The 17,020-nt window shown below is 44.6% G+C and overlaps 1 protein-coding gene across 1 annotated transcript in view; it reads left to right on the top strand.

Annotated features, from left to right (window-relative positions):
- Window positions 1–9,824, top strand: part of LOC137621201 (acylglycerol kinase, mitochondrial-like) — an 85,266-nt gene extending 75,442 nt beyond the window's left edge. The window contains exons 7-8 of the mRNA XM_068351609.1: window positions 9,048–9,184; window positions 9,523–9,824. Coding sequence (XP_068207710.1) covers window positions 9,048–9,184; window positions 9,523–9,645 — 260 coding nt within the window. The 3' untranslated portion in view covers window positions 9,646–9,824. The remainder of the gene's footprint in view (window positions 1–9,047; window positions 9,185–9,522) is intronic.
- The last annotated feature ends 7,196 nt before the right edge of the window (window positions 9,825–17,020 follow it).

Here is a 17,020-nt window from a genome sequence, read left to right as displayed (position 1 = left end):
AGAGTTTGTTGAACATTGTTCTTCTTTATTTTTGAGGATTATGTGATAGCGAGCTAAATCATATCAACAATACTCTGTTAACTATATGTGAGCATTATCGTGATACTGTCGTGACCTTGAAAAGAGCTGACACAAAACCTAGATAAAAAATTTGTAATTGCTCTTGTTAAAATACATCTTGTATGATAATAGAAAAGTACAAAAATTATTAAACGAAGTTCAGATAACATCGAACACCCTGGTTATTGTAGACACCTTTCAATATATACAGTACTGTATAGGTTATGATGTCGGCTAAAGCCACAGATCAGCTGATAAAATTGAATGGCGTTTGATTTCTGGCTACGATCGAACATAGATTTAAGCAAAGTAAAATTTTATATTATGTGTAGCATTTACCTGACACTTTCTAAGTAGACAAATATTTCTGTTAAATCTGTTCTATTGGATCCTTCTCTCTGGTTACAGCTCATTTTCCTTTTGCCTACACTTACACCGAATAGTCTGTCATATTCTTTCCAAATTCTCCTCAGTCCTCATACACCTTACAACACTGAGATTACTAAACAATTCTTCTTTGCTCAAGGGATTAACTACTGCAATATAATTATTCAGTGGCTACTTTCCTATTGGTAAGAGTAGAAGAGAGACTTTAGCTATGGTAAGAGAGACTTTAGCTATGGTGAGAAGCTCTTCTAGGAGGACTCTCCAAAATCAAACCATTGTTCTCTGGTTTTGGATAGGGCCATAGCCTCTGTACCATGGTCTTTCACTGTCTTTGGGTTTGAGTTTTCTTGCTTGAGGGTTCACTTGGGCACATTATTGTATCTTATTTCTCTTCCTCTTGTTATTTTAAAGTTTTTGTAGTTTATATATGAAAGATTTATTTTAATGTTGTTACTGTTCTTAAAATATTTTATTTTATTGTTTTTTACTTCTCTTGTAGTTCCTCATTTCCTTACCTCCCTGGGCTATTCTCTAGGTTGGAGCCCTCGGGCTTATAGCATCCTGTTTTTCCATCTAGGGTTGTAGCTTAGCAAGTGATAATAATAATAATATGTGTATACTTCTGAGAGAGATAGAGAGAGAGAGAGAGAGAAAATGTATTTATATGATAACTAATGATAATAGTTATAAACGAAACGTATGAAAACTATGGTATTCTACAACAAATTGGTGCTGATGTAATTTACATTGAATGAGCTAAAAAAATAGTTTTTGTTATTTGCAAGAGTTTTGAGATCAGCTGATCACAACCATAAACAAAGAAAAAGTAATTGTTGATTGTTAAGTTGCATTTGACGTGAAGAAAATAGCATACAAAAATGTATTTTCATATGATTTTATATACTTTCATTCTTATTTATTGTACAATAAATACTGTAGTTGATAGTTGAACTATCATAGAAAACGTCACTGTTAAGGTCTTAAAGACCGCTAATTAATATAAAAACTGTCACAGCTGTTTTCATAGTTTGTTCGCTAGGATTTATGTTATTTATATGAACATTTACGTTAAATATATGTATTTTCATATGATTTTTATCCTTTAATTCTTATTTATAGTAAAGTAACATGTTTTGTGTTCTTTTAACTGTATTCTAGTGATATTATGACTTCGATACTTGTGGCAGACAGGTGGAAAGTCAAACAAAATTATTCAAAACTGGATTTTCATTTTCCATGTATTATTTTTGACAACCGACGTCAACTCGAAACGACGCAAGTCGAGGTATACCTGTAGTGGCTTACATAAACAAACAAGCTGGTACCTTTTCACAGCCCCTATGCCATCTAGCAGTAGAGATGTTTAGATTGATAGAAGAACATTCGGTGTCCCTATCTACTTGTTTCATTCCGACCAAGAGGAATGTGTCTGCAGACAATCTTAACAGGACAAATGAGATAGTGGGCTCCGAAAGGTCTTGAATCATCTGATAGCCAGCAAAGTCATGACTTTGTGGGGTTCCCCAAGTGTGGAGTTGTTTGCGATGTCCCTGGACTTCAGGCTCTTGCTGTACTGCTCCCCAGTCCTGGACCCTTGGGCTCTCTGGCAAGACACATTCCAACAACGGTGGGACAACATCAACGTTTACACCTTTCCCCCGTTTGTATGATGGGAAGGTACAAGACCAGAGCATCCAACAATCTATTTATAACTCTCCTAGCTCGGCTATGGCATCATGCAGACTGGTTCCCGGACCTTCTGTAGCTCCTGATAGAGCTCTCGAGAGAACTCCCTCCACGATAAGATCTACTCAGACAACCACAAGCGAACATCTTTCACAAGGCAGTAGCTTCTCTTCGTCGTCACGCCTGGAGACTATTCAGCAACTCCTCTCACAGAGAGGCTTTTCACAAGTTGTGAAAAGGATGTCTGGATATCTTTGAAGATCTTCTGCATCAGTCTACCAGGCTAAGTGGACCATCTTCCGTGGTTGGTGTCATGGAAGCGGCATCTCTCTCCTCGATGCCAATATTCCAGTAGTAGCGGAGTTCCTTCTATACCTTTGGGATGAAAAGCTCCTCTCGGTCTTGGCAATGAAAGGCTACTGCTTAGCCTTTAAGCATGGCCTTTAGACTGAAAGGAGTCGATTTATCCTTTTTGTTGGAATTTTCTCCTTATACGAAGCTATGAGATCACTTGCTCCCAGTCGGAAGTTAGACCTCCTCCTTGGAATGTGGTTCCCATCCTTCGATCCCCGAAGGGTGCTCCCTACAAACCATTACGCCAGGCATCAGATCGCCACCTCACTTTGGAGACAGTTTTCCTACTCCCTTTAGCTTTGGCAAAGAGAGTTAGTGAACATCATGATCTATTCTATGATGTCGCCCATTCAAGGGGAGGGGGTGAGGTGACACTCGGTTTCGTCCCCAAGTTTGTTGCTAAGACTCAAAATCTGGGAGTTGTGGAACCTAGATTCTGCCCCTTTTTGATTGGGAGTCTTCATTCCATAACTGATGATCCAGATCATATATTACTTTGTCCCTTCAGGAGTTTAAGATATTACCTTAAACGCACCGTAGAAGCTCGTCCTCGTGTGTCAGCACTCTTTGTCAGCACAGGGAAGGTTAAGAGGAGGGTCATTAAGAATACCATCTCGGCTTGGATTCACAGGGTCATCGACCATGCATTGAATCCTGACCCTCCTCTTGCTCATCGACATAGAGCTCATGACATCAGGGGCGCAGGCATATCCCTGGTGTTTTAAACGTAATTACTCTGTGGCGCAGGTGTTGTAAGCTTGTGTGTGGAAGTATCAGATGACCTTCACAGCCCACTACCTGCAAGACATGGCCCACAGGAACATGGAAACATTTTCCATTGTTCCTGTGGTGCCTCCACAACAAGTGGTTTAAAAATACCTCAGGCTCCTTGATGGACGAATAATGGATGGTTGAGGGCATTGGTAGTAAAAATATACGGGGTTAGTATGGGATGAATGAATAAGAATATCTGGCTCTTTTTATTATTATTATTGCTCGCTAAGCTACAACCTTAGTTAGAAAAGCAGGATGCTACAAGCCAAGGGTCCCCAACAGAGAAAATAGTCCAGTGAGTAAAGGAAACAAGGAAAAATGAAATATTTTAAGAACAGTAACAGCATTAAAATAGATATTTCCTATATAAAATATAAAGATTTTAACAAAACAAGAGGAAGAGAAATTAGATAGAACAGAGTGCCCTAGTGTATCCTCAAGCAAGAGATCTTTCATCTTTACCCTCTCTTGGGGAACAGCACCATGGGTTCTTTGCACGCTGGCCTCACCTATCTCCTGGTAATAACCATTTCCTTTGGGTAACCTAGTATAGATTTCATACCTGTACACGTCCCCTATACTCCCCGCGAAGTGGGTATTCGGAAACTTTCATATTTGATTCAAAATTCCTATTTTTAAAACTCGTAATATTTTTACTTAGTCACATTGCTAGCTTTTTCACACACACACAGTTGTTCAGGCTACTATTAGCACAGTACATAATGTTTTACCTTTTAGCGAGGTGTTTAAGTTTTTTTCCCAGTTACAGTATAATACTGTACAGGTGAAAGTCCTTGTCAATGGCCAAGCCACTGGACGGACTACTACCCTCCTAATAGGTGAGTCATCCCTATTAAATAGCTTAAGGTTTGTTTAGCATTGGAACGAATGACAAATTTGGAAGTAATTTGTATTTTTCCTAACGCTATATACCTGTAGCTATTGATACAAATTGTCCCGCCATCACTTGTCCTCCGTAAGTCCTGCCTGCAATCAAAAGTGGTGTATTACCTCTGATGCATGAGTGAGTGGGTAGCCAGCAACCCCCCGGTTACCCCTCCCCATCTTCCTACTAACTAGTCGTTGGGTGGTTGTTACCTCGCATTAAAGTCTTAATGGCTAGTCTTCCAGCTTCGCCTAAAGATAATCCCTATTAAATAGCTTTAGGTTTGTATCATTAGGAAAAATACAAATTACTTCCAAATTTGTAATTTTTACAGAAAAAGTAAATAAATATCTCACAACACTTAAGGATGTGAAGTCGTGTACATATGAGTAGAAGCAAACTGGATAACTTAGTGTACTGAATGCTGCAATTGGTTTGAGATTGATCTGGAAGTTGCTTGGGACTGTAGCCTTTGGAGAGTCAACTTATCAAACCTCTTAACCAAAGCTTTGGATACTTTCGTGTCTGAGCTGGCAGCCTCCCCCTGCCGCACCACCGAATGAATGCCAGACCTTCTCTTGAATTTTTCGAACCACACGAGTGAAGCCTTCAACTCTGGGGGTGCCTGCTTTGATGTCCCTTCTCTTGTGTCGTTTTCGGCCTGAGCACTCACGACATGACCAAAAATGGCGCTGACCTTCTGGCAGATTGTTGTCTCGGTAATTGTATCTCCAGCGATTTCTTTGTCCTTAATCCAAAAATGAAGCAGTTTCTCCATCTCATCATGGACGTGGCTCCCTTGCTGGAGAAAACAAGTCACGCCCTTAGAAGGTGTTGCTGCTTTGATGGCTCATACTTCTTGATTAGCTTACGCTTTGTCTCCATAAAGAGCATCCTCTTCTTTCCCTACACATCAGCAACATTCTTGGGACCCATGGCTAATAACGTACAAGTTGAATAACGCAACATGATACAGTACAGTAAACAAAAGCACGAATGTGAAATTACCAACTCAAATTCATTGTGAATGAGAGCACTGCCGAAACGAAATGGTCGAGGAATGCCATTATGTAGATGCATGATGAGATAGATGCTGACCAATAGGAGAGCAGGATCTTATGGTAGTAACTAGCATCAGAGTATGGAGATAACCAATGGAAGCACAGGAGGATGGTGGCAAGTTTACAGTTTGGCAGCGCAAAAATTTTTAAATTATTCTTGGCGGCCAGGCAGATCTCTTACCGTATCTTGTTTTGTATCATGAAATTTTTTTTGCAATATGAGGCAAAAAATCTTCGCATCTTGTTTCGTATCTTGAATTTTTTGTATGTAGAAACTTTTGTATCAAGAGGTATCACTGTATTTATACAGTATTATCATATACGGTAATGTAAGGTACTGTAATTAAGTAAGTCATAATTTGTAATAACCCGATTTCATATGAAAGGGGATTGATTATTATTATTATTATTATTATTATTACTTGCTAAGCTATAACCCTAGCTGGAAAAGCAGGATGCTATAAGCCCGGGGGCCCCAACAGGAAAAATAGCCCAGTGAGGAAAGGAAACAGGAAAAATAAAATATTCTAAGAAAAGTAACACTATTGAAATAAATATTTTCTATTTAAACTATAAAAACTTTAACAAAACAAGTGGAAGAGAAATAAGACAGAATTGTGTGCCCGAGTGTACCCTCAAGCAAGAGAACTCTAACCCAAGACAGTGTAAGACCATGGTACAAAGGCTATGGCACTACCCAAGACTAGAGAACAATGGTTTAATTTTGGAGTGTCCTTCAAGAAGAGCTGCTTACCATAGCTAAAGAGTCTCTTCTACCCTTACCAAGAGGAAAGTGGCCACTGAACAATTACACAGCAGTGGTTAACCCCTTGATAGAAGAATTGTTTGGTAATCTCAGTGTTGTCAGATGTATGAGGTCAGAGGAGAATATGTAAAGAATAGGCCAGACTATTCAGTGTATGTGTAGGCAAAGGGAAATTAACCGTAACCGGAGAGAAGGATTCAATGTAGCACTGTCTGGCCAGTCAAAAGGACCCAATAACTCTAGCAGTAGTATCTCAACAGGTCTTGTTGACTTCTGAAAATCGTAGGCATCTGAGTAAAGCTATGCATACTCTGGGCCAAAATTTAACCTAAGGGTGCTTGTACAGAAACGATTTACAAACAATTTGAGCTACGAACGGTCTCTCGATCCCCATTGTGTTTGTTGGTCGGGGACTGTCTGTATATGATATTGTTTTTTGTTTTTATGAGTCTAAGTTACATTACTGAGTTGAGAATCTTTTTACCTTAGTGAGTGCAAGTAAGGAGTGGAGTTCATAATTTTATTGATGCTATTCTTCTAACTAGTGAAGGGTATACAGTAGTTTATAATGTCTGTGCTTGTATTTTCCTAATTAATTTAATTACTAAATATGTAAGCCTTATTACATTTCCTAACCTCTGTGGGAGGATTTTAGATAGATTTCATGAGGTCGACCAATTCCTTTATATACAGTAGTTTGGTAGGAGTAGTACTGTACCTAAACCCAACCCATGGGAAGGGTTTTCAGTACAATTTACAGTAGCTCATGTTCCTGCTACCAATGCTAGCTCTGTACAAGACCGAGCACGAACACTACTACTCAGGATGTTCGCAGTCGCCATCGTCTCTCTCTTGCCTCAGAACATTCCCAAGATGCTTTGGTGACACCATCACCACTGTCAAATGATTCAGCAATTAAAGCGCTGACAACGGAAGACTCAGGCATGGTGGTACTTCATTCTCGGGCCTAGAGTCTACTGCCATGGAAACCACTTTCAGGATCACCCAAAGCAGCTTCCTACAATGTTATAAGCTGTATGCAAGTTTCCTTCTAAACAAGAGAAATGTTCTAACAGACATTCTCTATCACCAGGGACAAGGAATAGGATCAATGAGATTACACTTTTTGTGTGTGGCAGAAAGGCTTCTTCTGCTTAGGGAATCACCATTGTAGGATCTAGCTGATCAAGAACTCCCAATACTGTACACCATTCACTTCTGGATGCCTATGCCTTTCCACCCACTTACCTGTTTTTCTGATTACCGAACAGCCTGTGGAGCATATCAGTTTCAGGATATCCTGATGGCATCTAAGTGCCACATACTTAGTGGTATCCTGATTTTCTGATGCTCTTCTTCAAGGTACAAGTAGAACTACTGATCTTCTGCTTGTAACATGGTAGAAGGGACACTTATATGGTTGCAGCCTCTCTGCAATGGGTTGCGGTTCTCCACATCTTCTTTTGTAGAGGGAGCTTCTCCGAGTCTCTGGTAAAAGGCTGTTACTCAGTCTTTAGCCAGATCTCATACTGAAGTGCTTGGACCCTTCCTCTCCTGAGAATCAGTCTGGGCTCAGTAACAGCTTCGAAGAGGCTTCCCCCACCAGAAACTTGAGCCCATTCAGGATGTTGCTCGAGTCTTTGGTCTCTCGAGTGTACATGGCTGAACTCTTGATAGCACATCAGATAAGATATAACTCCTTAACTACTTACAAGCCTCGGCCTTAGTGTCATTATTGATATACCACGTGACATTTCATATGTCACAAATCATTCTCAAATGGAGTAAGGCCTTCCCCTCCCTTAATCTTGATTTTGTGTCCGAGAGCTAAAATGTAACCCGGTACAACTTCCATTTCAAGTCCTCCAACTCTTATTTTCAAGCTGGGTTCAGGCTAACTCTGTCCTCTGTCCTTTGAGTAAATGGCAAAGCTTAGAGAACTCAGGTACCCTTGCAGTCCCCATGCCAAAAGGATAAAGGTATCCAAGAACATTGCTTCTTCTGATTCGTGTACCTTCAGTCATGATGATCTAAAGAGAAAACGGAAGGACCATCCCAGTTTGACTGCATAAAGTCAGGGATATTGGACTTACTAGTGGCGCTAGTCCAGAAGATAGAAGTCTGATACGGCAGTTAACCTTTGCTGCCTACTACCTACAGTACATGAGTTTACCCATAGGTCTCTGGAAGCAAGCAAGCCTCACAACCAAGTAACATTTATTTACCGTTAAGTTTTGTATTGAAGTATTTCCCTCAACCTGAAGGGGAGGATGAATTGAAATGTATGCACTCATTTCTCTTGATAACCATACATTCAAAGGCATGTCCTTACAGGTATAGATTCTTCCATGACTGGCTACCAGAGAGACCTAGCATATCATCTGCTACATATTCATGCTCAGATTGATAGGAGTTTGAGAGGAATCATCACTTTTGCTCTTCTCTAAGACTCAGTGCATTGATATTTTCCGGGTTAGTAACCAGCCAGATTGGTCAATAGGTAATTCTGCTCTCCATAGGATGTCTCCCATTAAAGGGTGATGGTTTGTATTACATGTAGAAGCAAGTCCTTTGAGTTACACTGCCTATATCAACCACCCCACAAGTCCTAGGTTAGGTCAAAGTGAGGGTTGCTCCTCCTGTTGAGTGGGTGGGGCCTACCCACCACCCAACAGGCAACTATGTCACCTTGCTAAAAGTTTAATTGGTGATTTCAGATTTGCTGAAGTCATACCCTTATTAAAAGACTCAGGTTTGTATAGTTAGGATTAATACAAATTATTTTTAAAAATTTTGTATTTGATGCTAAGCTGTTGGGAATTTTCTTTTTTAACATAAATGTAAATAAAAATATTTCATTAATTGGATTAGATAGATAGATGTTTATAATTAAGTAAAAGATTGTTTGAGAATAGAACGGGTAAAAATCGGGTAATGTTTATTCTAAACTTACTCATAATTTCCATTTCCAGATGATAGTTCATCAATTTGCTAAGAAAATATGGCATAATGATAATTATCATTAATTATTTTAACCTTGTCCACTAATTTGAAACATTACATTTTTCCACAGGTCCACCTGACATAGGAGCATTTGATTTCATCAAAGAAGGATGGAGTAGAGAATGGAATAAAATTAAGAATTATACCTCTGAAATTACAGTTGGTGAAATCACTATACAACCACTAGGAGAAACAAAAAACAAGAAGGTGAGTAATAAATAACTAGATTTTTGTATTTTGCTGTTTACAATGCATGTTAGTTATTAACAGAAGCACATACTGTATGTACATCCAGTAGTGTATATTTATTAATGAAATATTCATTGGTCTATTTAAAGTACTTTTAATAAGCTACTGGTCTCACTTGTACTCTTAGTGAAGCCTTGCACTTTGTATTGTATAATACTAATATACATACTGTAGTTTATTTTTAGTAGATGAAGTATTTCTTAATATTTATGTAGAATTAGGGAGGTATGAAAATTTTATTCCATCCACTTGGACTCCTGTAGATAAACATTTTTTGTATTTTGTAATTGTTTCAGGGTGAAGAAAGGGAATTCAATATAGATAGTGAAAGCTTTGAAGTTCGTCCTATGAAGATTAAGGCATTGCCAAATGCTGTGACCATTTTTGCTCCAAATCCTTCGACTTTATCACCCACATAAATTTTGAAATATTTGTTTCTTCATGTTTATAATTTTGTTGTGTATGATACATTTATGAGCAATTGTGTTTTATGTAAATATGGTACAGTACAATATTTATATTTTTATTTTATATTTAATAATGCACATTTACAACATCGTAATGTTGCTTTAATTTGAAAGAAAAATACATCTTTGATTACAGTGTTTTATTTAAAATCAGTACTGTCCTCTCTTTCATCCATGCTAATAATATTTCGTCATTTCCCCTTATTACTTTACTTCTACTCAAATTCCTTTACAAATTTATCCTTTGGAAAGTATTAACACCCACTTTTAACAGATAGGTGGCAAAAATGTGCAAAATGCGGATGCATTATAATAGGCAACATTGTGTTCCCTTAACCTTTATTAGCTTACACAAACCACCTATGAGTGCAATATATATCAACTGCTCTATTCACACATACATTTAGAAAACAAAGAAAAATTCATAGCATTTTATTTACCTCAAAGTAGTTTTTATGTGTGCAAATTCATAGTCAATGTTAGCTCTGGCAATTGTAGAGGGTTAGCTAAGGCTATCTTAAATTAGCTAGGCTTATTGTATGGTTTCCCTAGGACCAAATATTTCAGATCAAGTCTCAGCTAAAGTTTTTGGGTTGCTTCATGTTTTGGATGGTAGTGTGTTTTTTTTCACTTGCATACTCAGCCACTACCACATCACAGGTCATCTCTATCGCGGTAAATGTAAACGCTAGTAGCTCTACTTCCGAAATAAGTTCCATTGTTTAAAAATGTGCTGAAACGTAATCAAAGGTGTAAACCATTAAGTAGTGTCTCATATCTTCCTTCAGAACAGGAAGATCAGAATGAAATAAAGTGAGAAAAAGAACCATAATGTAATGAGGTACAGTTTCTCCGTTTCAATTCTTACGTAACCTTATTGCTCTAAAATACCTGGATAAATCTCAAGTTCTGATGCTTCTTATTCTTCCAAATGTTTGGAGACAGCTGCCTTAAGATTATTTCTCCTACCCCTGTTTTCAACTTTTGTTATAAATAAAATAGATAAATTGTTATCTCAAATACAGAAAAAAGGTAGTATCTTTATCTCTCATTTAGCACTGAGGCCTTCGATTTCAAAAAGATGCTCTGATTTGTCAAAGACTAATCAGTCGTCAAATCATGCTCTAGAATGTCATTTAGTTTCCTACCTTGAGCCCATCATTATTGCTAATATATAAAATTCTTTAAATATAGGCGCTGCTAGCTGGTTTACTAAAGAAATGATGTTTATAGATGATAAACTAAGAAATGTTCTTGAGATACTATCCTTTGCTAGTCTTATAGAAGAGAAATTTGCAGGCCATCAAGGTTTAAATTTTATTTGTTCCAACACAAAATACTTACCGAGAACTACTTTCTTGGAGTCACTTGTGATTCCCTCTATCTCGACCAAGGTTTTTCCCGCCGTTACCCCCCTTACTCCGCTCTACATAGGCTTACCCCCGCCGCCAGAGAATGCGCCCTGAGGGCAGGATTAGGGCAGGTCACTGCTTCTCAGGATCAGCGTCCCCATTAAGTTCCTTGGTCGTGAGCAGTACACAGCTCACTCTCATCTCTCTCGATGCTTTGGCGCGTTTGTGTTCCACGTGTTTCCAGCGTGGGGACTTGTGTTTTTGCGTAGTGCGTTATTCGCAAGTGTTACAGTGCGTTCTCCCTGTGTATATCCCCAGTGTACGTATAGCTCACTAGTGTTGTGCCATTCGTGTGCGAACGATGGAGCATGTGCGCCGTTGCCCTGCGCCTAGAGCCGGAAAGTTGTGTGGGGCTTTCCTCTCAAAGCCAGAGGTAGACCCTCACTCCCTTTGTTCCACGTGTAGGGGGAAAGTTTGCTCCTCCGCGGACACGTGTCCAGAGTGCGTAAGTTGGGATGATATCCAGTGGGTACGCTACGGTACCAAAAAGAAGAAATCTTCTAAGGGTTCCCCCAGGAAGATTAGTGTCGTTTCTTCGTTACCGTCGGCCAGTGATCGGTCCGACGAAGCCTCGGCTTCTCCGTCTCCTTCGCAGAGGAGAGGGCAAGAAGCCTCCAGTGTTGTAGGAAGTCAAGGCGTTCTTCCCAGGGAATCCAGTGCGAGGGAAGAACCAAGGGCGGGCCCCTCTAGGGCTAACGAAGGGCCCGGTAGTGCTTCGGGTGAGTCAGGCCTTGTGGTGGGGGGCCACGCGTCCTCTGAAGACCCCGTATGGGGCAGTGTTGTTGTTTCAGAGTCACCTCCGCCCTCGTGGGCCGGTGCGTCGGGCTCTCCCCCGCCAGGGGACAGCCAAACTAGAGTTCACCGCCCGAGTAGCGATGCCTTCGGGTGGAAGTTGCCGAAAACGCCAGGGAGGTCACCGCTAAGAATGGACGTGACCCTGGACCCCTGGCCCCCTGGCATGGATAGATTAGACTCTGTGCCGACGATCTCCACGGCGGTTCCCGAGGACTTCCTCCAGCATTCGATCTCGGACACCCGACGGCGAGGAAATTCCCCCGCGGATCACGCTAGCAGCCGTTACGCGAGGAACGTGGCGCCGTCGGACTCGTCAGAGGTAGACTCATCCTCCGAGGAAGAAGTCAGGGGGAAACGACGCAGGAGAAGGGAGCTGTCCGAGAGTGAACATTCCCGCTCTAGGTCAAGGTCGCGGCCTAGCAAGAAGCGCTCCCGCTCCCATTCCCGTAAGTATAGGAGAAATGTCTCTCCCGGGGGCGCCTGGGTCTACGTACCGTCAGGAGAGTTCAAGAGGCTCCATTCACCAGACCCTTGTTCCAGTGAACGTGCGTCTAGGCTGCCGCTCTCAACGCACAGCCTAGAACCGCGCGACCTGGCACGCAGGAAAGACCTCTCACAGAAGCATAAGTCCTCGAGGCCTCCGGTTCACCCCGCCCAGCGGGGGGAAACGCGCTTCTTTGCAGGCAGCCTGACCGAACCAGCCCAGCTGGTGCGGTCATCGAGTAAGAAGGAACGGTTCCCGTTGTCGGGTCAGCCCACCGGGACCGTGACTTCCGCTTCCAGAGCCTTCGGGCAACCGAGGGCCCTCCCTGAGCCGGTGGTACCCACCTTGCAGCGAGATCCACCCTCTTACGGAGCTCCCTACGGTTACAGGTCGGCCCCCCTGGACCCAAGGGCGGGACGACCGGTCTGCCGAACCAGCAACCCGGCGCCCCCACTCCAGGCCGAGGCCTCGGCTGACGGAGGAGAAGCTCCCCCGTCGGAGGACTCCGCATATAGAAGAGTGGTGGGCCTCATCAGGAGGCACCATGGGATTACAGAACCCTCGGCGCCTAAGGGGAATTCCTGGAGATCAAGCCTCCTGAGAATTACCCATCACGCCACCCTTCCGAAGTCCTCCCTGGCCCTTCCTCTTGCCCCAGACCTAGTACTAGGGCAAGAGTACATAGACAACTTGGTGGCCAGCAATGCGGAAGCCCCCAAGTCCCAGAGTGCCTCGAAACTGCTCCAGGGCCTCAAAGCACAAGGGAAAGTATACATTCCAGAAGGGCGGCGCCCAGGCCCCTGTAGAGTGGACCCGGCCTTGGGACATCCTAGGACAAGGCGGCTCAGACGAAAGGGCCTCGTCAGCCCCGGTTTCCTTCTCCTACGGAAGCCGCCATGATGGAGGAGATGTCGCGGGACCTGGTTAACGTCTCCTCATGGCTGGACTGGTGGGCCTCCACTTTAGTAAACGTGCAAGCCTCCATCGACCCCGAAGATCCTGAGCAGCAGAGCCTCCTGACGGACCTTCTCACCTCCGGGGGGAAAACTCTGAAGTTTCTATCGTACCAGGCCCTCGCCCTGACGGCCAACTGGGTACTAAGGAAACGAGACACGGTACTCGCTAAGGTATCGAGGAGGATCCCGGACAGAGAGGCCCGAGCTGTTCGTAGCCTACCCTTGTGGGGTGAGTCTCTGTTCCCATTAAAAGAGCTGGAGAACCTAATGGAGAAAGTGTCCAAGAAGAAAGAGGCCAACGTCCCCAGGCATGCGTCATCTAAAAGGCCGCCATAAAGGAGGGCCGCCTCAGATAGCGCCGTGACTCCTCAGGCCGCCCCCAACACTTCGAGGAGGGACGCCCCTTCCTCCTCCTGGACAACAACTCCTCAGCCCTCCCGCAGAGGAGCACCAGCTTCTTCCAGCTCCTTCAGGTCGGGTTACTCCGCCTCTAAGAGAGGCAGATCAGGCCGCCCCTCTAGGAGAAGGTAGAGGGAGAGGCCCCCTACTCCCGCCCAAGCCTCGGGTTGGGGGATGCCTCAGACCGCATTGGCAAGCATGGAAAGCACAAGGAGCGGATCCTTGGACGGTGTCCGTCCTGAAGGAAGGCTACAGGCTCCCCTTCATAGCGGAACCACCCCCTCTTATTCCAGCCTGCCAGACAGAATGGTTGGCCCCCAGGGACCCGATGAAAAGGGCCACCCTTCAAGAGGAGATTTCCTCCATGTTGGAGAAGGGGGCCATGGAAGAGGTCCTTCTCCCAGGCCCAGGCTTCTACAGCCGCCTGTTCCTGGTAGAGAAAGCAACGGGGGGGTGGAGACCCGTGATAGACCTGTTGGCCCTCAACAAGTTCGTCAAGAAGACGGACTTCAAGATGGACACCCCAAAATCCGTCCTGCTGTCCTTGAGGGAGAAAGATTATATGATGACTGTAGACCTCAAGGATGCATACTTCCAGATCCCTGTCCACCCGTCGAGTCGGAAGTTCCTCCGGGTAAAATGGGGTTCCCAGATCCTGCAGTTCAAGACCCTTTGCTTCGGTCTGTCGACGGCCCCTCAACTGTTCACGAGGGTCTTCGCGACAGTCTCAGTGTGAGCTCACGAACGGGGTATCCGTCTCATCAGATACTTAGACGACTGGTTGCTCCTTTCCAACTCAAAGGCCCTCTTGGAGGAGCAAGGGAGAAACCTCCTCCAGTTCTGCAGGAATCTGGGAATCGTACTCAATCTGGAAAAGTCGAACTTAACACCATCCAACAGAATGGGATACTTGGGGATGACGTTGGATACCATGCAGGGGAAGGTTTTCCCCTCGGAAGACAGGATACGGAACCTCAAGCACATCATTCAGCCGTTCCTGTCAGAACATTCCAGGAGGGCGAGAGACTGGCAGAGACTGATAGGTCACCTGGTCTCATTGGAGAAACTGGTTCCCCAAGGGAGGATGAGGCTCAGACCCATTCAATGGAACCTCAAGAGCCTCTGGTCCCAGACAGACTCACAGAAGGCGTTAATTCCAGTCCTTCCAGACACGAGAACCTCCCTAGAATGGTGGCACTGCCAGTCGAACTCCCTCAAGGGGATGCCCCTCGGGTCCAGTCCCCCCGAGTACCTCCTGTTCACAGACGCCTCCAACCAAGGGTGGGGGGCCCACCTTCTGGAAGAGACGGCAAGCGGTACCTGGTCGGAGAGCGAAAAGCGTCTACACATCAATGTCCTAGAACTAAGAGCAGTCCAGAAGGCATGTCTTCACTTTGCAAGTCGGCTAAAGGGAAACACCGTGGCGTTAATGTGCGACAACGCCACGGTAGTGGCCTACGTAAAGAAGCAAGGGGGCATGAGATCGAAAGAACTGTGCGACCTCGCCATAAACATCCTACATTGGGCAGACGAGCAGCAAGTGGTGCTGCTAGCAAGGTTCATCCCCGGGAAGAAAAACGTGCTAGCCGACGGCCTCAGCAGAATGGGTCAAATAGTGGGGACAGAGTGGTCTCTACACCCAGAAGTAGCCAGACTCATCATTCAACGCTGGGGCTCCCCGGTGATGGACCTCTTTACAACAAAGCTCAACGCCCAACTACCGGTCTATTGCTCCCCGGTCCCAGACCAAAAGGCAGCCCTAGAAGACGCCTTCCAGCACAAGTGGGACAACCTGGACGTGTACGCTTTTCCCCCCTTCACGTTGATAAGGCAGGTACTCAACAGAGTAAGGGCCTCCCGAAACCTAAGGATGACTTTGGTAGCGCCCTGGTGGCCGGAGAGAGAGTGGTTCGCGGACCTATAAGACCTAGCGAGCCAACCGCCTTGGCCTCTGCCCGCCAGGTCAGACCTCCTGCACCAACCGCACTTCTTCAGGCTCCACGACAACCCTCTCTCTCTTCTCCTTCACGCCTGGAGACTATCGAGCGGCTCTTAAAGAAGGAGGGGTACTCCGCCGCCACAACTAAGAGAATGTCCCTATACCTGAGGAGATCCTCTACCGCGGTATACTAGGCGAAGTGGGCCTCCTTCACGAAGTGGTGCTCGGAGAAACACATTAGACCTCTTAAAGCTTCGGTCCCGGACATAGCTGAGTTTCTGGTGTATCTTAAAGATAAAGTGGGAATGTCAATCCCAGCCATTAAAGGAGTTCGAGCCGCCTTAGGCCAAGTCTTCCTCCTGAAAGGCATCGACCTGGGGACCTCGAGACACATAGCGATGCTGATTAGGAGTTTCGAGCAATCCTGCCCCCCTCAAGCTAGGAGAGTGCCCAGGTGGGACCTAGCCAAGGTCTTGAAGATGCTAAGTCTTCCTCCCATTGAACCCCTGAAAGATATCGGGGACAAAGACCTCACCCTCAAGACCGTCTTCTTGCTAGCCTTAGCTTCGGCTAAGAGAGTGGGCGAGATCCATGGTCTGTCTTACGACGTTTCGCACTCCAAAGGGTGGAAAGAAGTGTTCTTCAGGTTCGTGCCCTCCTTTGTGGCGAAGACTCAGAACCCAGCAGTCTGGGACCCGAGGTTTGAAGGTTTCTCTATTCCGGCCATTCCCAAGACGGGCATTACGGAAGACTTGAAGTTATGCCCAGTACGGACGCTCAGAAAATACCTGGAAAGGACAGCTCATCTCCGACCAGGTATCAAGAACCTCTTCGTTTCCACAGGTGTTAATAGGAAGCAAGTTTCCAAGAACACCATTTCCTTCTGGCTGAGACAAGTCATCGCTAGAACCTATGAAGAGGATAAAATGGCAGTGCCAGGCACTCCCCGGCCCCATGACATCAGGGGTCTGAGCACCTCCTTGGCCTTTGAGAGAAACATGGCGGTGGGGCAGATCCTGCAGGCAGGCACTTGGTCGCACCAGTCGACCTTTACTGCCCACTACCTCAAGGATTATTCAAGAAAATCCTTGGACGGGTTCTCCATTGGGACAGTCATTGCCGCCCTCCAAGCTGTGTAGCGGTAGGCCAGAGGCTGTCCCCAACAGTGAACAAATTCTTCGCGACTACATCAGGAGAAAATCGCTAGAAGAAATTTTAAGAGGTGAGTCTTAAGATAATAGCGTAAGGTTCCGCAGTTACCCTCACTCCGCACTCTGATAGGCCCCGCATTCCATAGCCCTCTAGGCACTATGTGCCGAGTCAAGTGTCAGAATAGCACTCC

This window comes from Palaemon carinicauda, chromosome 27, assembly GCF_036898095.1.
Source record: "Palaemon carinicauda isolate YSFRI2023 chromosome 27, ASM3689809v2, whole genome shotgun sequence".
Taxonomy (NCBI): domain Eukaryota; kingdom Metazoa; phylum Arthropoda; class Malacostraca; order Decapoda; family Palaemonidae; genus Palaemon; species Palaemon carinicauda.
Note: the sequence above shows the minus strand (reverse complement) of the source record. Positions and strands in the feature narration are given on the sequence as shown.